General features: G+C 42.7%; 1 protein-coding gene across 1 annotated transcript in view; it reads left to right on the top strand.

Annotated features, from left to right (window-relative positions):
- CD8A (CD8 subunit alpha) overlaps nt 1–20,893 on the top strand; it is a 55,017-nt gene that overhangs the window by 21,400 nt on the left and 12,724 nt on the right. Inside the window, exons 3-4 of the mRNA XM_085642639.1 lie at nt 3,698–3,796; nt 13,796–13,918. Coding sequence (XP_085498765.1) covers nt 3,698–3,796; nt 13,796–13,918 — 222 coding nt within the window. The remainder of the gene's footprint in view (nt 1–3,697; nt 3,797–13,795; nt 13,919–20,893) is intronic.

Here is a 20,893-nt window from a genome sequence, read left to right as displayed (position 1 = left end):
CCCAAAAAGGTAAGTATGAACATGTGGCGCACACACACATGCCCTAAATGTGTGCGACACATTGTTCAAAGGTTGTGCAAATTACCATCAAGTTGAAATTGATGGTAATTAGCATTTCCTAAATGCACAATTTGCATTCAGGAAAGGCTTGATGCATTGCATTTAGGGAATCGCAAATTGCGATTCTCTAAATGCATTCGCAATTCATTTTATCGCAAAAAATTGTGATTACATAACTTGCGAATGCACAGCCTTCGATGCATCACAAAAGGCTTTTTGCCCTCTCAAACAGGCCAATTCACAGAATCTGCCCATTTGCGTGGGCAAAAATGTTTGATGCATGTGGCCTTAATGCTTTTTAAGTCTCACCCATGACATTGCATTTGCTGTTTTTTGCTAAACTGCTTGGTACCTTACAGGGAGATTAGAGGCCGCACATTGCTTACCATTGGTTTCCGCAAAAACTTTGTGCAACCCATTCGGACCCATATTCAGGTACCAGTTCATGTTTGACAGATAATTCCAATTGTGTTGGTGTCTGTTTTCCCTGGAAATTCGGGAAGCCATTGATCCTCACACCTTCATCTCATTCTGATCAAGCTTCCTCAAGATTCATTTCATTTTCTTCAAACTCACCTCCCAGTATTTTATTCCTTCTTGTGCTCAATAATTTCTCTTGTCCTGATGATGACCTGTTTAATCATGGAAGGCCAAAACACTGTCGAAATTACTTCGGTGAAAAGATTTCTTTCATTAATTGAACGCTGTGCAATGGAATAATTACAAACTGTTAAATCCTGAAATTATCTGCATGTGCTGTAAATTTATTACATTCTTTTTATTGTTTTTTTCCCATTTTCTCTGTTCACTACACATTGACGTTCTTGTGAGTTTTCGCGCACTGTGAGTTCACTGTATACTTTGATCATTTCAATTTTTTACCTTTTTGTATATATTGGTTCTGCTAATGAAAAATGCAAAGACTGTGGGCCAGATTTATCAATATTTGATGCAGCGCAACGCAGCAAGACAACGTGCTGCGCTGTATCAAATGAAGAGAGCAGGAATGCGTCACATTTACCAAATTAAGGTGCATTCCTGCTCCCTCACTGCGGTTCTGCGCTGCATGCTGCCCAACACCAATGCAGGCACCCTTGCGCCATGGTGCCCCCCCCCCTTTCCGTCATCAACTTCAGACACACCTTAATATGGGACTCCTCCAGTGAATGCAGTAGGTTTTCTTTCTAATTCCTAGTTTATGTATGGGCTTGTGAGGGGCAGGGACTGCAGCACGGCAGTGCATTCCTCCAGACTGACCTCCTCCCATCAGGAGTACCTTTACATTTGTACTGTTGGGGGGATAAATACTTGAATTGCTGCTAAATGCTTGAATTTGCATTGCTGAAGCATATTTGACATTTTAGTTTTACTACTTTTAAATTCTGACGTCGAGCTTCCATTTTGTGTTGGCTGTACCAGTTTTACACACCAGGGACTCAGCCAGTAGCAGTAACTATCACTGAAACAGCAGATTGCATTATTTTTGTAACCGAACATCAGTTTGTCATTTTATGGAACCTCAATACTTTGCTATAAAATGCAATCTTTTATTTTTGGTAAACATAAACCACATTTCTCCACAGAAAAGCTTTTAGCTTAAGTAAAAACGCCATCTCTCCATTTTATTAATTAAATTAAGTTTTTGTTTTCATCAGATACTGTCATGTTCTACTGCCACAAAGACAGGGTATGCATTCTGAGCCCGGGTATCACAATCTCAAGCCATGGGTGTCCACAGTATGCACGGAATTACCAATACTATCCCATGGACAGCATTAAACCATGAGTGGGCAATATCATGCCGTGTATACCCACAGTAAGCAAAGAAGTATCACTATTATGCAAGGGACAGTGATATTTCAAGGGGGTGGTGGACACCATCATGCCATGGATGCCAACAAAGTGCCTGTAATGGGCACCATCAGGCCAGGGCCAGCAGTACCAGTGGTGGGTCTTATCATGCCTTGAATGGCCACTAAATGACAAAAATTACCACCATTATGCCAGAGCCAACATTTAGCCAGGAAAGAGCCCCATCCTGCTATAATTAATCACAATATTCCAACAAATGACCCCATTATATCAAGGCTTGCATTTTACAAGGGATGGGCAGGACACCATCAAAACACTTCACCAGCAGACCAAGTAGGGTGTCTCACATTGATGCAATCACATATGCACATTCAAACACACATGCACCTGCACACACATACAGGCACACACACACACCAGCATCAATCAAGACTTTCCTTTTTGTAATACCTGTGTTGTGCTAACTGGTTCCCCCTGCCCGCCTCAAGCGGCTTACACCTTTCTCACGCTCCTGCAGCCCCCTCAGCTATTAGCTCAGCACACTTGGCAGTTCCTGCACCACTCTTGAGTGTGAGAGACAGCCCAGGCCTGAGGGCTCCCGCAGTGTTCATGATTTTGTAAGTGTGAGCCCTGTACTTCAGCACTGTTTGCAGACCATGACTTTAAGTCCTGCAGAGTACTTTGCGGCAGCACTCAGAGCCATACAAACTGTGCATGCCTGATGGGGGAGAACCTGCTGGTCCATCCAACATGCACATCTCTTATGTCCCCCCATCAATCCGAGGGTCTCGAGCTGCGCACTCCATACTTTCAGACCCTTAGCTAGACGGGGATAAAGGTAGTGAGGAGCTACAATGACCTAATGGGCAAGTTGCCATTGATGGCCGGATTGCTGTTTAATATGTTTTTAATTCTACTATATATTAAATTGTACTACAATAAACTTGAATATAATAATTTTTCTGTTATTATTATTAGTATTATTGTTTTTATGTTGCTCTTTTACCAATTTTAGCAGTAGTTGGAGTAAGAGTGGTGTTATTATTATGAATGGTATAACAATCAAGGAATTAATCTCCCAATTTAGATATTGGCAGGCAGACTGTTGTTCCGCAAGGGCGAGAGAGACAATTCTTGTGTTAAACCAGTGAAAGGACCGACTGTCGAATTATAAATGACCGCCAAGCTGGTGGTTATTTATAAAGCATTGCCAGGTACCGCCATCATGGCGGTGGCGGTTCCTGTCAGTGCATTTTGCTGTTTGGTGCAGTGCTCCGACAATATGACGAAGCCCTGCACTAGACTGTTTGATTTTTTATTTTCAAAAAGAAAATCTTGTAACAGTATTTTCTGTTTGAAAACAAAAAAAGAAGGCATTATTTCTTTTTTACTGGCCCGACGGACAGCAAAAATACGGCTAGATGTCTGCCCATCCTAATTTGGCAGATGGACAGATAGACAGTTTTTCGACAACTCTTACTTCGTTGGCCGTCTGAGGGGCCCTAGCCAATGGTTGACACAGAGTAGTGCACCAATGGCCGCCCTGCATATAGGGAGGACCATTATCGTGGCGGTGAAGATATTCTGTTGCCGTTGCAGCGGAGTATCCTTACCGCCAAGATATAAATCCGCCCCTAAGTACTATTAAACTGTGTCATGGTAACTCCTATTTAGAGAACTCTAAAAATAAAAAATGGCCGTATGCGGGATTACATAAAATGAGGTTAATATTATTCGTTGTGGAAGGGCAGGAGTGGCAATAGTAGTAGAAGTAAGAGCAGTAGATATTAGTTGAGTCACGTGTTTTCCTTTTCTCTACTTGCAGTCACCACGCCAGCTCCTAAAGCCATTTCCATTCACAATGCTGCTGGGAGGACCTCGAGGACTTCAGACAACTGTACCTGTCCCACTGTCCCGACCACAGGTAAATGTCCAAATCGCGTCTTCCTGCTAAGTGCTGGAGCCTTCCTAGCCAGCGTTTCCTTCTCTGGGGACGTACTTATCAATTTCCTGAAGTGTGTTCTCCCTTTTATCTCTGGGCCAAATTCCTTTGACCAACAAAGGTCAATACTGTAGAGAAATAAATGCATACATTATTTATATACATGCATGTGTGTGCTGATCAGCAGCAAAAAAAAATGCACATTCAAAATAAAAAATATGTCATATATTAAAAATCAGCCATGCTACCCGTATGCACATGTATACATATGCATATGTTTTGCTCCTTTTATTGCTCAAACAGCAGTGGTTATAATCCATTTCACATGAAAATGATGTCCTACCTGTGACACATTTTTCCTAAATGGCCGATATTCCATAATGTCTCTGAATTGTAGATTTAATTTAACCAGACGTCTGGTGTCATTCCGATTTCCTTCTTCCCATCTAATTACTATCCATATGTGATGACTTGGATAAAGGATGCTTCATCACACACTGCTCAGCTAGTTAATGCCCTTCGTCCAATCAGCATTCTGCCCAGAGACGGTCAATAAAACTGTAACATTCGAATTGCATTCTGGGTACTTTGTGGCTGATTATTGCACAGTGCAGCTGCGAAGTCTCTTCTACAGAAACACGCGATTCTTATTATATCACATAATAATAATGTTTTCACTAAATTCCATCGTAATTCCTGAACATATATAAACATGTTTCTTTCTTTTAATGCAGACAACCAAACAATATAGTACCGTATTTAACTGACTATTTGTGACTGTAAAATATCATAGGTTTCATTCTAACTGCCCCAAAATAAACATGTAACATACAAATACAATATATGGAGATATTCAGATGTTAACATCAAGATATTGAAATGAACTCGTGGCTTTATGTATGCAGATGTTATGGTTGTGTGGCAGATTTGACTGTCAATGTGTTTATTGTTTTTTCTTTATAACTTTGGTTTGTTTGATAAATCTGCCTGGATTTAGCAGACTTTCAGCAGCTCTAGGTTACTTCTGTATGTCAGTTTTTTTCACATCTGCCAAGGAAGAGCAAAATAAGGGGAAGGGGTTAAACAAAGCTTTGATTTGCTACTAACTCTGGCACAGTTGGACAAAATTAGTGAACAAATATCACATTCAACTTTATTATCTAAAGCCACGTCAAGTTATGTTAAGTTTTGTGTACACCGCTCATCAGAGTAAAATGTGGCAGTAAACAAATTGGTTTTTTTAAATTTTAAGTCAAACAGGAGTTTTGGGGCAGGACAGGTCTATCCACTGAACCCACCGGCCATGGCCTTCTGCCGAGTGCGTCTGGTGCAGTAGCTGCAGGTTCTGATGCTCCAATGTGTCTGTGAGTCACTGCCAAGTCCCAGACCCCACTGTGCAATGCCCAAATGTGCCTGGAGTTGGATGTGCACCAATACCCTGCTGTGCACCACCTAACATGCGCTATTGGTGCGGGCCTTACAGAGGAGGAGCCAGGGAGTGGCCATAGACCACACCCTGCCCCGTCCAACAAAGAGCATGGCCGCCATGGACAGTGGGCTACGTGGAGTCACAATTTTCAGATTTAGTGTGGAATATCATGACCAGCTGTGAACACACCAAGACTGTGCTCCGCTGGTCAAAATTCGTTACCTCCAAAATCATTTTTCACCAATGCTGTGATATGGATGTTAAAAGTGATGTGATCAATTATGCAATTAGAGTTATTACTAGGCATGTAATATGGAGGTGACAGTTGACGCATACCATTACTCTGCAAATTTCTCTTTTACTTTCCAGCCATAATGTTAATTGTATTGTGCATTTAGGGGAATTTCTGAGGTTGTAAGACATATACTAATTTATAGTAATCTGAGTTATTCATGTTATGTTAATTTAATGGTAATCTGAGGTATTCATACTATATATATATATATATATATATATATATATATATATATATATATATTATATATATAATCTACTGGCGGTCGCCAGTAGATAGTTATAGTTAGGACCGTGTTTCCATAGGAAATCTGAAAATTCTATTTTGAATAACTTTGGCGCCGGTTGACGAATCCTCGCGAATTTTTCAAAATAGGTGGGGCGCTCCGCTCCGCTCCTACCCTGAAAGTCTCCGGGTGATTAGTCAAGCGGGGGCTGAGAAAAAAGGGGGGCCCCGAAACGCGTCTAACTATAACGGGGAATTTCATTGGTTTTTTACGAGGGAAATGTCCAGCTAACTATAACATGTGTGAAACCTATGGTTTTTTAAGTGAATTTGTAAGGTTTTTTAAATGCTAATTCCTAACTATAACGTGTGAAACCTATGGTTTTTTCAGTGAATTTGTACGTTTTTTTAAATGCTAAGTTATGTATTTATTAATGTCTTTTTTTTTCAGGTTTTTCACCGTGCGCGCACCGTGAAATTTTTGTTTTTTAAAACTCGCGAGGTGCGCGCACCGTGCGCTTCACGCACCGAGCACCCACGGTACGCAGTGCGTGCCATGCGCGCGCGGTGCGCGCACCTCCCGATTATTTTTAAAAAAAAATAATTGTTTTTTTCTCCCTTGGGGGTCCTGCTGTGACACCCTGACCAAGGCTAGGGGTCAGGACCTGTCCACTCGGCCCCCTTTTCACGTTCTCCACCTTTTTTTTTCACCCCCTAAGACTGCGAGAGACAAAATGGCGGCCGACACTTCCTGGTTTCGACCGATTCGAATGTTTACTGACATGTAACAACCAATCAGAATTGCGCTCGCGCATGGCAGGTTGCGCGCACAGTGCACGCACGGTGCGCGCGTATAGATATTGATATGCTTTTAAATGCTATTTTCTCAGGAAATACTGAACAGATTTACACCAGACCTGCAAAAGGCACTTCCTTGACCTTATGGCTACCTCTCTGCCAAATTTCACATAATTCTGTTCAGCCGTTCGGGCTGTAGCTGCGACTAAAGGTCCTATGGAAAAATGCATGGGGAAAACGCGTTTTGGGACCCCCCTTTTTCTCGGCCCCCACATGACGAATCACCCCGAGACTTTCAGGGTAGGAGCTGAGCGGAGCGCCCCATTAGTTTTGAAAATTTAGATATATATATTCCAGATGGCATTCAGAGGAACTGAGTCATTCGGAACCGACTCATATAGGTCTGACCTAGCGATTAAGATGTCGGATAGCCTTTCCGAATCGGTTGTCCCGACATGGATCGGCTGTCGTAATCTGACTTTGGGGGCCCGTAGCAGGTCCCCTTGACCCAAAACATTCCAAATGAGGCCCTGGGGGGTACTCAAGGGACCCCCCCTTTCAGACTATGCTGTCTGGCAAGGCACCAAGGGGTGCCCGTCAGAGGGTACATCATTTTCCACAGCCACCCCTTTCTTCAAGGGGAGCCTTTGTATTCGGTCGGAACACAGACTCCCATTGAAGTCAATGGGAGTCTGACCGAATGGTATCCAAAACCACTGTAATTGGTCGGTCGGACTCCACGTATCCGATTCGGTTAGAAACCATTCCAAGACCGATTCGGTCAGAATGCTTTCCAACCGACATCGTAATTGGGCCCTAAGTGTTACACTTACACGTTCAAATGTGTCACACAGTCTTACTGGGTGCAGTAAAAGCAGAAAGTCTGACAACTTTGAGAAGTCAATTACATTTTTTACCATTTTGTGACAAATGTGGACAAAACTATCTTTGCAACTTTTACACACCCTGTATAAAATATGTCAAAGATGACAGGGATTATGCTGCAACGGAGGGCCAAATTATACAGCATAGCTGGCTAAGTTATTGGTCAAGAAAATGTAAAATATACAGCACAATGCAGCACATTATGTTGCAGTACCATTTCAGTACTTTTAACACAAATTAATACTGGCTGGGCAAAGGTACCAGTTGAACGCCTGAATACAAAAACTGAAAGGAGACCAGCTAACATTTGAGCTAGAAAGTAAGGGCCTTATTTATGAGGCCTTGCGTCACTTTTACGCCGCGGGTGAGCACCGGCAGTGTGTAAAAAATGCACCATGTCACACCCTATTTACAAAGTGACACATTAGGCAGATGTGTCACTTTGTAAACCCCTGTGCCACATTATACCTGCATCAGGTATAATGTATGCAGGGTGGGCATTCCCCCGCACCCAAGCCTCGTGGAAGTGGTGCATTGAAATCTATAAGATCAATATGTTATGTCTGCTTCATGGCAGGCGTAAGACTGACGCAGGCCCTTTCACACTGTGACTATTATCAGTTATGTTTTGTGTAATGCCATTGTAATAGAGGGGAGTAGCCTCACGGCTAAGGCGGTCAACCTCCGAACTGGGTTAGAGTCTCGGCAAAGACGCTCAACATCCTGTGATTCTAGGCAATTCACTTATTCTCTCCGTGCCTAACAAAAATGAATGTGTCCTTATATAACGCAACTGGTGCTCATGTAAAGCGCTCTGATACCTGAAACCTCCCCGTCAACTTTGTGCTATATAAAACTCCAGAGAAAAAACAAATATATATTCTATGAAACAGTAATTAGTGATTTTCCCATGTCAATGACAATGTACTCTGGCAATGAAATGTGACCTTTGCTCTGTAGATATCTCCTGTTGCATTGCCTTCACCCTTCATGTTGTTTCGGTTGTCATAGTTCCTGTTTGACATGCTTTTATTTATTCGTCTTAGGAACAGACCGCCTTGGTTACCAGGCAGTTTCAAATATTTTGTTATACACCAGAATTAGTTGACAATCAAAACAAGTCTTAAAAAAATTAAATAGCCCTTATCTTGAAACATTTCCAAATACATGTCTCTAATCAACTAATGTGCATCCTGAAGCTCGAATCCTGAAGTCTCTTAATATTTTTGATGCCCAGCCGCGTTACATATTTGGCTGTTAACAATAACGTGTGTCATGAAAAGTTAGCATTTTTCAATAACTTCAAATTAAACAAGGAATTCGATATTTCTACAAACAGGTGTTGTGGAACTATTGAAAGTATCTGGAGAAGGCACCACTAATTGTTTTAGCCTGGGCACAGGAGCTGTATTATGGGTCACTTTTTTAAAAACCTGCCAGAAGAAAGGTTTAGCTATCGATGCTCTTGCATAATGTATGTCTTAGCATAATTCAGGAAGAATCATAGCGGGCGTGTGCAAATACAAATGCCTGTGGAAATGAAGGGGCATATTATCAAGAAACGGCGTTAAAATTATCGCCGCTTTAGCGACAGAAAACTGCCGCTAAAGCGGCGATAAAGGGCTTGATAATATGCCTCAGAGAATTCCCATAGAAGCCCATGTTCTGGTGTCAACCTGGGCTTCTATTGGAATTCTCACGGGCATATTATCAAGCGCATTATCGCCGTTTTAGCGGCAGTTTTCTGCCGCTAAAGCGGCGATAATTTTAACGCCAGGCTTGATAATATGCCCCCACATGTCCTAAAGTTCTCATTGGTATTCATCTATATCTTACCTTAAGCACTTTAGCGCTTTTGGCCAGCATAACGCAGGAACACCAAGATTTCTAACACAAACTGACCCCACTGTGCTGCACGCTATGCTGTAAAGCGCCTTACTGCGCTTTATGGTGGGTACACTTAGGCACTACTTGCAGTACATCCATGGTTGTATGACACAATTTCGCAGACAAAAATATTGGCAACAAATATATTGCTAAATAAATATTGATAACACAAATATAGACTTATATATGCAAAGTCAAAAATATTAACAACAAACATAGAAGACCACAGTATCGTCATAAAATAGGTAAATATAGTGATTCTTTTTTTTTGCTTTTTTGGGAAAAGATTTGCTGACATCAGACATTAGTAACAATCTCACAGTATACAATTGACAAGGCAATATTACACTGAATATTGAATACAAGGTTGCAATGCGCACCCATCTTTGTGGCATCAAAGTAGCACATATCAAGTCCATGCTTCCATGCGTACCCATAGCGTGTCGGAGAGGCTAGTCACTTATTTCAGGGTCGGAGGCCTCCGCTGGAGGGGAGCATATGTTGCCTCGGAATGTGTTCCATCTGCCCCATACACGTATCCATTTACGGTGGCAACCCCTGTGGATAAATACCATTTTGTCCGCTACCACTGCCCTATCTAAGTCTTGACACCAATGATGGTGTAGAGGGGCAGTGGATGCCCCCCAGTGTTGTGCAATATTTCGGTTCGCCAGAGTAATCCCCAGGGTTGCCCATGTTCGTGCTGCGTGGTTAAGATCGGTAGGTTCCCATATATTGAGGAGGCACCACCGGGGTTCTGGGAGAACTTCTACTCTGCCGACCTTGGCGATAGTAGCCATGACTTGAATTATAGTGATTCTTAAATATTATACACTATACTAGATTTAAAACATATATTAACTTTAAAAATAATATAACATTAATATACTCCTAATTTAAAAATTATAACATAAACAGAAAAATAGAAACATATACTTTAAAATAATTGCAAAAAATAAAAAATATATAAATATTACTTTAACATGAATAAGAAAAAGTGAATGAAATTTACACACACCAGCTATTAATTGTTTGCCAAAAATATGCAATAACGACATGAAAACATAAAATAAGTTAATAAAAATAAAAACATATTACTACAAATAATAAAAATTATTTTAATTAAATTAACTTTTGAAATGAAAACAAAGAATATATGAAAACTATTTTTTTTGAATCAGCTAAAAGATTTACTACTCCCACTCCAACCTGAGCAACAGTAAGGAAAGTGCTGGACTTTGGAGGGGTCAGATTTACTATTCCCACTCCAGCACAAGCAACAGTAGGGAATGTGATTGGAGTTCGGAGGGTTTAGATTTACTATTTCCACTTCAACATACTCAATAGTGGAAGGAGGAGCCAAGATGGCGACCGGGACGGCAGCGTAGACTCCCGGCTCTGTGTACCTCCGCACCCCGCACGGATATCCTGCACGAGATCCTCAGCCTGTGCTATGCGATTGTGTTTCTGAAGGAGAGTGGCACCCGATCGTGTGACTCCGAGGTTTCTGGCTGCGGTATCGCCGGAGAAATGTGCATTTGAACTTTGCGGCCCGTGCAGCCCTGGAGCCAGGACCTCGAGTGGACGCCTTGGCCGGGTGGCAGTTCAACAACAGCGGCCTGTGGTGACTGGGTGGAGTCGGTCCACCGGAGCGGTGCCAAACTCGGCCTACATTTCGTCGTGGTCGTTCCTACTGTCAAGCGTAGCGGACCGAGTGCATGCCCGGGGGTGCAATTCTCAGATCCTCCGGTGATTGCCCCTGCCTTTGATGGTGAGCTGCCCGGACGCCGCCCGTATCTCGCCCTGATCCTTGCGGGCCGCTCCCGGATTTTCGCGGGAGCTGGTCCGTGGTGGGGACGACTGTTGCCCGTGACCACGCAACGGATAACTTTTTTGCCTGCCCCCGGAACCCTGTCTCCAGCGACGTGGACCTCGAGGCGCTTGTCCCTGGGTCCCGGCCCCAATACGGGTCGGGCATACTTGGCGGCCATCTTGTTGCGATGCGGCCTACCATCCTGTCCACTGGGTCGCAGCAGGATTGGGAGTGTGTGACTTTTGGGAGTGTGGCGGAGCGATCGCAGAGAGCTGTGCTGGGGTACGGCGACCTCCTCGAGGCCCTTGGTGCTCTTCATTCCTCCTTGGTTCATGGCGTCGGGGTCTTGGGGAGTAAGCTCGACGGTGTGGCATCAGCGTTGGGACAGTGGCGGCCCGCCTGTCCTCAGGTACACAGGGACTTCCCACACTGCGCACAGGAGGACACTGTTGCGGCCACCCCTGAGACTAGCGCACAGCTGGACACTCCGGACAATATGCTACCGTGTGATCGGCTAGCTGAGGGTCTGATCTGTCCCGGAGGTATTGGACCTGATTGGGAGGTGGTGGCCTCGTCCCGTACACAGCCTCCGGCGACCCGGGGACAATTCCAGCAACAATTGTCTACTTTGGCTGCTTCTGCCTTCCTGGACCTCGAGTGCAGTGCAGATCCTGGGGCAGCACTGGGAAGCCCGTCCCTCCATGATGCGGACTGTGTTGGTGCTCAGAGACTTCCACCCCACCTGTGTGCGTCGCTTCTTGGTCGTTTTTGGACACTCCTCTACCTTGGAACATTGGACATGGCGCTGGGTCGAGGGGTAGGCATGGGCGGAATTGCAAAGAGTGGTCAGGGATAAGGCTGATCCTTCAGGGGTGGTCATCTAGTGGACGGGCGGGCTCAGGGGTTGCGTGCTCTCATGGCATAGCTGTTAGCATAATAGGTGCATAATGCTCCCCATCTTTCTTTGATACGATCGATTTTGTGCTGTTTATTGTTTACTTTGGGGAAAACTTACCGTGCGGGAGGGAGAAGCCGGGGGTATGTTTTTGAAGGCCCTCCTCCAGTTTATTAACACTTTCTATACCCCCCCGTCTGGTGGGGTTCTTTTCCTACTCTTTTTCCCTATTCTTCTATATTTCGGGTCTGGTTCTAGGGCGACAGGCACACTGCTGGGGGGGGGGGCCGTACTCATTTGCAGAGGTGCAGGGTGGGGGGTTGGGGGAGGGGATTCTTTAGTCTTTCACCTCTTTTTCCATGGCCTCCTTTTTCTTCTCTGATTCCTCTTGTTTTTCTTTTTCTGGGATCAGCGTGATACACCTCCTTTGTTATGGCTCGTTGCCGTTTCACGTGTGCCACAATTTCCGGGGTGTTCTCTGGGAGTTCGGGCGGGGGACTGCAGGCGCAACTGTTTATAATATTCTTCCCCATCCTGAATTTCCTGTGTCTGCGCCATTGATCCAATAGATTGCTGTTTATTGCTTACGTCTATTACTCTGCATACCTTTTATCGCTGTTGGGAAATTGTTCGGCACCTGATCCTTCTGTCTTGTTCCATTGTAAAATGAAAACCTTCTTTCTCCTGGTGTCCTACCTGCGCTGTTCACAGTATTAGCATGAAGATTCTGCTCCCCGAGGTGCTGCCGGTGTTTACATTTGATCTTTGTTGCTCTGATTGCTTAGCGGCCGGCCCCGGGGGGTTGTAGGCCCATACTTGTTCTTGATTGACATGTCAATAAAGGTTTTTCAAAAAAAAAAAAAAAAAAAAAAAAAACATACTCAATAGTAGTAATAGTGGTGGACTTTGGACGGGTTAGGTTTATTATTCCCCACTTCAGCGTAAGCAACAGTAGGGAAAATATTAAACATTAGAAAGCTCAGATTTAATGGTTCCAATCCTAAAGTAATGCAAATAAAGTAATACAAAATACATTGAATATAAAAAAATAAAAATAAACATAAATTATATTTCCATAAACGTCTAAAAATATTTGTGCCAATTTTTGTAACTAAAAACTGGAAATGACTACAAAGCAATTACAGATAAAATTATATATAAAAATATAGCCATTAAAAGTTTTAAGAAGAGATTTAAAATACTTCCCATCCTGTTACCCTACAATGCCAACAGCAACAAAAATAAGTTAAACAACAGAAAAAGTGACAATACAATTTATAAAATGTTAAATATTACAACACTCAAAATTATCATCCATCAGTGTGAAGCAAATGGCATATGATGGATGGATCAAACCATTCACTGCAATGCTAGCAATGGTTGATGAACACTATGCCTTTCTTCTGAAGTTTTGTTTGTTCCACAGTGCAATAATGGAAGCTTTTCATGTTAATACTTTTAACAACAAGAATTATGTGTCTAATATACATTTCATTTTAATAAATGTGCCATATGTTGCACAGCTACCATTTGCTATGTGTATTGCCATGACTGATCTGATGAAATGCCTAGTGACTTGCTCCCATTTCGTAAACTTCTAAAAACTCTTCTTTTTAATAAACCTGTATAGCTTCAACTGTTTTCCCTGCACGTGTTGTCTGCAGCGCTAGGACGCCTAAGGGTAGCTATCGCGCTCAATACATTGTCTTTTCCTTTCATTCATTGTGCCTCTCACTGAGCCATTTGTCTTGCAGATAAGACCCAGAAGAAGAAATCATTGGACTTCTCCTGTTCCTTGTACATCTTGGTTCCTTTGGGAGCAGTGGCCCTCATCTTTCTAATCGCATTTTTGGTCACCATCCACTGCCTCTGCAAATGTAAGACATTCATGGTCACTTCCCCTTCTTGATACAGTCAATTACGATACCTGGTAGAATCTAAGCTCTAGATCGATCCGAGTGTGCATTTATGCTGAATTAAAATAAGTGTGCTATCTTTAATATTTGATTTCTGGTGTCCCAGTACTCCTTTCGTTAGTCAATGCAGGCCTTTGGGTAAATTCCAGTTCCAAATGGTTTCTAGCAGAGCCAGCTGTGTATGTGGGCTGTTGGACAAAAAATACTCAACTTGCTAAATAAAAAATAGCAACAGCTACACACCATCAGCAGCCAGATACATGCTGCAACTGAACTTTTCTCTGTAACAGTTCAGATGCTAGCTAAGAACTCATAAGCTGGCCTAACGGCTAGGGTGGTCGACTTCGAATCTGGGGAACTGGGTTTGAGTCTCGGCAATGACGCTGAACATCCTGTGATTCTGGGCAAATCACTTAATCTCACCGTGCCTAACAAAAATGAATGTGTGCGCAACTGGTGCTATGTAAAGCGCTCTGATACCCAATTCGGGTCAAGTTTGTGCTATATAAAACTCTGTAAAAAAAAAAATGACTCATTGGAACCGTTCTCACCCAATCAACTAGAATTCCCAGTACTAACAAATTTACAGAATGAGTAGCTTGGCTCAATCTAAATAGAGCAGAGCTGGACTAGGAACTCAACTCCGCCCTGCCAAAAATGTTCAAACTAGCCTCACATTGCGTCAGGTGCAAATGACGGCATGAGTGGGTGTCTGTGGTGTTGAATGGTGTGGTGTGGTGTAGGGGTGGAGTGGTCTGTCTGTTTTTCTTCCCTACTACATGTTTGGAAGAAAATGGCTCCAGAGGTGAAATCATAGTTTTTCAAAAATATTCGCCAAGCACTGCCATGGCAGCCCAACCAGCCTTGAAATCCGCCCTCTGCGTTACAGCCCACAGGCGAAATTCCAAGTACCCAAAGAGCCTTGCCCTGGTTTTGAGGATGTTAGTACCATATTCAGCATATGACTTAGTCAGCATTGTTTTGTTGTTTCTTCAAAAGAAAATAGTTGCCAGGTGAGTGAAATGTTAAATTATTTTCATAAATAGCTTGTAAATGTTGGAAAACGTTTGCAATTTTAAAAGATTTAATTGTTGGTGTCAGTAAAAGTATATTAGACGGAGAGTCTGGCCAGAGGAAAACTAATTTGCTAGTTTAGCCGTCAAAATGGCAAACCACTAGCTTGGTTGAGAAAATACTTGTGCCACACATGTGGTGTACTATTCACCATATTTTTGGATAACCAACTTTTCCACTGATGTGGGTGCCACTTTGGGATACAAATCTTCGCAGCATAATGCCCACCATGCGTCATCAGCATGGAGGAACTACCATCACAAGTATTGGTATTAGAAATGTACTCTATATTTGGTAGTGGAGACTCCTAACTCTACTTCTATTCTACGCTTACTATTCCTATAACCTTATCGTGCTACATTGGTAGGCATGATGTCAAGCATGTCAAATCTAATCACAATCATAAATCTAGTAGTAATACTTGTCCAATGTGCACTGTTGCAAAAACACAAATGTTTTCCTCAAATATTGAATTTGTTGAAGACGTATGATGTTCTGATAATGAAACATATTTGAAGAAATTGATTATCATTTGTAATTCAATATTTGAGGATAACATTTGTTTTTTGCAACAGTGCACATTAGAGAAGTATTAGGATTTGATTTATGATTGTGATTAGAAATTTACTCCCATAGTGATTTACTCCTTGAAAAAACTATTTGCGCTCCATGATGGGGAAAACACCATTTCTGAGGACCAGATCCTAATTTTAAAAGCTAACAACCTATTTAACCCTTGCCCCCTACCTTCCTACTGTTTTAGGGCTTATGATTTTCAAGCTAATAGCCGCGACGCCAGCTTCAAAGGCCCTGCTGCTGAATACAAGTGCAGTGGTCAAACATTGAATGTGATTGCTTGTTTAATTTAGCAACTTTCTCTTGATCTGCTTTATCTCACAGAAACATTAGTTTTGATAACTGTTTTTTCAGAGCATGTTTGAGAAGGATGCAAGATCTTCTACCAGGCTGCATTGAGTAGGGTAGGGGCACCAGCTATCATATGGATCCATGGAATATCCACTTAGAGGAGTCTCCACCAGAGTTTGCAGTGGAGCGGTCGAACATGGCAACGAACGTCAGCAGCAAAAAAAAACCTTTGTCTTTGTTCTAGTGACTCTCCACTCATCAGACTAAGGGACTCATTTATGAGTCCTTGCGTCACTTTTGCCCTGCCGGTGCGTCACTTTTTGTGACGCACCAGCAGCGTAAACATTGGACCTTGTTGCACCATATTTACAAAGTGACGCATCTAGGTAGTAGATGCGTAACTTTGTAAACCCTTGCGCTACATTATACCTGCGCCAGGTATAATGTATGTATGGTGGGCGTTCCCACGTAAGTAAGCATCGTGGAAGTGACACAGTGAAATATACGAGATTTCACTGAGCCACTTCTAGGGTGCCTCACAGCAGGCGTAAGACTGACGCAGGCCCTTTCACATGGGGCGTGCCCCATGTGAAAGGACATATTGCTGGAGTTGGGTCACTTTTGTGACACACTGCAGCAATGTGTCACTTTTGCGCCTACAGATACGTCAGAAATACTGACGTATCTGTAACTCCTTGCGACATGATGCGTCATACTATAAATATGACGCATCCATCATGTCGCAAGGAGGGCGCTCTGAGAAATGACGCATCGCTGCTTTCACGCAGCGATGCGTCACTTCTCATAAATGAGGCCCTAAGAGAATTGTCTGACATTATGTGCCAAATCATTCAAACCATGTGATATTTTGCAAGGATGTAAATTTGTGGCTTGGTGCCCCCTTGAAGGAGCCACATCCTTCCTAAAAGAACTGCGATACAAACACCACTTGTAGCCACTAGACTTAAATCCTAAAATCAACTAAATGAAACATTTTTATAGCACAACTTTTTTGATTTCTCAAGTGGGGACATCACCTATCGTCATCTTATAATGAAAGCAAAAACCTTTGACATCTCATACACATTGTCATGCCATGTAAATCATAGATCTGCAATAAGCATTATGCACCATGCACCCATATCCTGTGTCAATGTTATCGTACTACGAATATGTCAGACACTATTCACATTTACCTGTCATTCCCCAGATTTTAAACTACTCGTAGGGACTCCCTTGAAACTTGCTGATGGGTAACTACAGTATCATCCATGATCCTACGGTCCAAGTATTGGCCAACACTCAAGGCACGGGGCATCGCCGCACCTACAGACTCTGGCTGTGTCTCTCTTCGTCACAACCAAGCTCAAACCAATCAGAGCCACTTCCTATCTGTTAGCATATAGGTTCGAGGTTATATGTGACAGAGTAAGTCTGGGATCGTTGCTGAGTTTTTGATTTATAGTTTCGCGAAGTGTGTGAAGGACCCCTTCCAAGAACCGCTGCCATATCGCGTGTATGAACTCCCTGACCTTTACATGGCATCAAAGACATTCTGGCGAGTCTATTGTATCAAAGTGCTATAGCTTTTTGCATGTAATGTATTCTGGATATAGGAACTTAATCTAAGACACTTAATGAAACTTGGCCTTCTAAATTAACTTAAATTCCTGATACATATAATATAAACGAATGCAAATGAAATGAAATCTAGAAATATTAGAATGTAAATATGTAAAACAAAGCCATGTATAAATATGTCAAGAAAACCTTTCACTGTCAACCCAGCATCAAACAGATTGAGTCCACCACTCTTGTTTTCCTTTTTAGCCGAGAACCGCCCACAAAGTAAAAGGAAGTATGTAATTCGTTAGAGAATCCTGAAAGATCTACCGTACCAGCCCACAGTAACGCATTCAAAGAAATCCTTCCAAAAAAATGAGTGGGACTTGGCTGGCGTGCTGAATCTTCCATATAGATTAAAACCCATGCACCAGGCTGTGGATCTCTAGATCTAATCCACAAGATCCCATGAAGTCCTCAAATCACATAAAAAGACTTGATAGGATCCTCAGGAAAAAAGGATCGTGCCCAGCCGATGCATGCAAAAAATGAGCCACATTCTGGCCCGTTGTCTTGATTTCGCTGACACTACAGCTCACTAGTCCAGATCCACCACTCACGTCAAACCGTGCACAGCAAAATATCAGAATCATTTACTGATACAATCGGAAGTGTCAGGGACATACCGCCCTGACCTTCAGCCTTGCCAATCCCTATGTCACCCCTTGATCTGGTTAGTTGGGTAGACGTGATTGCGCCTCCACAGCCAAGCATAATCAATTCTATTGATTCTATACTTTCGAAGCAGCAGATGGGATCAATCGTAATGGCTTTGCTTGACCAACACAAGCCTTCTCAACTCTAGCTACCTGCAAAACAACCAGGCAGACTGCTTGAATCCTCTAGCACTAGCGCGTTCACCTCTGCTCTCTTTCAGTTGTCCAAGTTGCTAGTGGTCATAGGTTTTCTACTCCTAGAACAGAATGGTGGAATGCATCATCGGTAATCTTTATCTCAGGCATAATTATAGACTACTTCACTCTCTGTTTCGTGGTTTCACCGCCTCCATGCATGTTGACAGGTTTCGCCCTCATTCGTTTCTCTCTTTTTCACTTGTTTGCCTCTTCCAATCTCTCCCAGGCTTGCAGGAAGCCATCTTGTGGTAAGGGCTCTGAATGGCCCATGTGACAGCACGTAGCTCTCTATCGCCAAGTCAAATGAATAAATGTGAGAAAAACAGAGATACAGATAAATCAAATCAGTTTTAGATTACTATATGGGGGTCTTTAAAAGACTTGGGAGTAAAATAAGTTGTGAGTCCAAAACAGTAACAGAATGAGGGCTCAGAACACCAATTAATGTCAAGCAGAGACAATAAGCTTAAAGAATCAAGATGTCATTATTGATAGGCAAGTGTGAGTAGCAGGAATTCAGTCCCTCACAAAATACTTTGTGCACTTATGTCAATAGCCATGTTGCATGTCACTTGGACTACACTGTTTCATATAATACATATAATACAGAAAGAATGTTGGCCCTTCTGTACTAAGAATGCACGTGGTAAACGTGGTCACAATTTGCTCGTCAACTTTTACCAATTTCATCCATATTTTTCTAACCAAACTCTGTGCTAATAGGTCGGTTAACAAAATACCGAATTTTAGTGCTTCACAATTCAACACACCTCATGAATATTAACGAGCCAGGACACAAATTGAGGCCCTCTTCCATTCACTGCTATCATAGGGATGGTGGCCTGCTGAGTAGCTGACCATCAGATCTGTGATTGTTTTTAAATAACGCTATATATTATTTTAATGGTGCCCCTTTTCTATATAAAAAAACAGGATGCATTAAAAAAAATCTTTTTGGGGGGGAATAAACACAATTCTCCTAAACATGTTTTTTCAACTTTCAGAAAGGTGGCAGGGGTTTCTTCGGGACCCCTTCCCATTTGCGAATGGATTATCAGCTATTGTGAGCTGTCAGTAAAATATGAATGCTTTGCAACTAGATTTCAGTTGCAAAACATGTATACATAATATGAATAATCGACATTGGGAAAGGGTGCCTAAAACACCCTTTCCAAATAACAATTCAGTATGGTATCTTAAACGCACCCCTTCCATATAACAATTCAGTATGATGTCCTAGACCCATTTAACACATTCAGAAAACGTTTTCTGGGCCAATAAATGGGCTTAGTACATTTGATTGGATAGGATATATGTTTGTAGAGCGCTCGATTGCCGTGGCGTCTTGGCGCTAGTGTATGTAAGAGGAAAGGCCTGTGTTACCAGAAGGGCTAAGTGGAAGTAAACAGCAATCTTTTCAAATCCTGCCTAAAGAGCTGCCAGTTTGCTTGAAATCTCATGGCCATTGGCATTTTGTTCCATAGTTTTGCCGCGCCGTTCGATAATGTCCTTCCACCTCATCTTGCCCGCCTAATCTTAGCAGTCTGGACCAAGCCTAGGTTGGCAGATCTAAGAGCACATGAAGGAGTGTAAAGTAGGAATTTTTTTTAAATTACTTCGGCACCACCGCCGTAGAGTGCTTTGTTCATCAGCCATAAGGCCTTGAATTCCACCCGCTGCTGGATGGGAAGCCAATGCAGTGATTTAATTCCTGCCGAAGTTGGTTGTCCTTTGGGGATATTTAAAAGTAGTCTTGCTGCCGCATTCTGTAAAGACTGAAGTTTTCTCATCTGAGCCTTATCAATGCCCAAAAAAAGGGCATTGCAATAATCAAGTTTACGTAGAAAGAGACCCACCAACACCGTCTTTTGTAGTTCCTGTGAGATAAAAGGAAAACATTTTCTCAACGTTTTTAGTAAAAAGAAGCAAGAGGAAGTGAGACTGTTCACTTGGGCAGAAAAATTCATCCAGGTCATGATCTCAGTGAGACAAGCATGAAACCTGGCAGCAGCGACCTCCAGCTGCTTGAGAATAAAGATAACAAGCTGTGAATCATCAGCATATGAGACCAATGCAAAACCATACCTCCTGATAAGTCTGGCCAGCGGGGTGACGTAGATGTTAAACATTGTCGGGGATAGGGCCGATCCCTGTGGGATCCCACATGGAAGATGGAAACTATCCGATTTCAAGCCATCCTAGTGCAAACTCTGCTCCCTTTTCTCCAGAAAGGAGGAGATGAGGGCCAGGGCAGTGTCCTCAACCCCCACATCCTTCAGCCGCTGCACTAACACTGTGTGATTCACAGTGTCAAATGCTGCCGATAGGTATAGGAGTATGAGGACCGCCCTGCCTCCCCCATCCACAATTTTCCGGATCTTCTCTGTTGCAGTAATCAGGGCAGATTCGGTGGAATGATAGGACCGAAAACTGTGCTGCGTAGAATCCAGCAGGTTGTTTGCGTCTAGATAGTCAGTCAACACCTTGTTTACTGACTTCTCCAGAATGTTTGCTACTA

Source organism: Triturus cristatus, chromosome 2_2, assembly GCF_964204655.1.
Source record: "Triturus cristatus chromosome 2_2, aTriCri1.1, whole genome shotgun sequence".
Classification (NCBI taxonomy): Eukaryota; Metazoa; Chordata; class Amphibia; order Caudata; family Salamandridae; genus Triturus; species Triturus cristatus.
The sequence above is the reverse complement of the archived record's forward strand: the minus strand, read 5'-3'. Positions and strand labels throughout refer to the sequence as shown.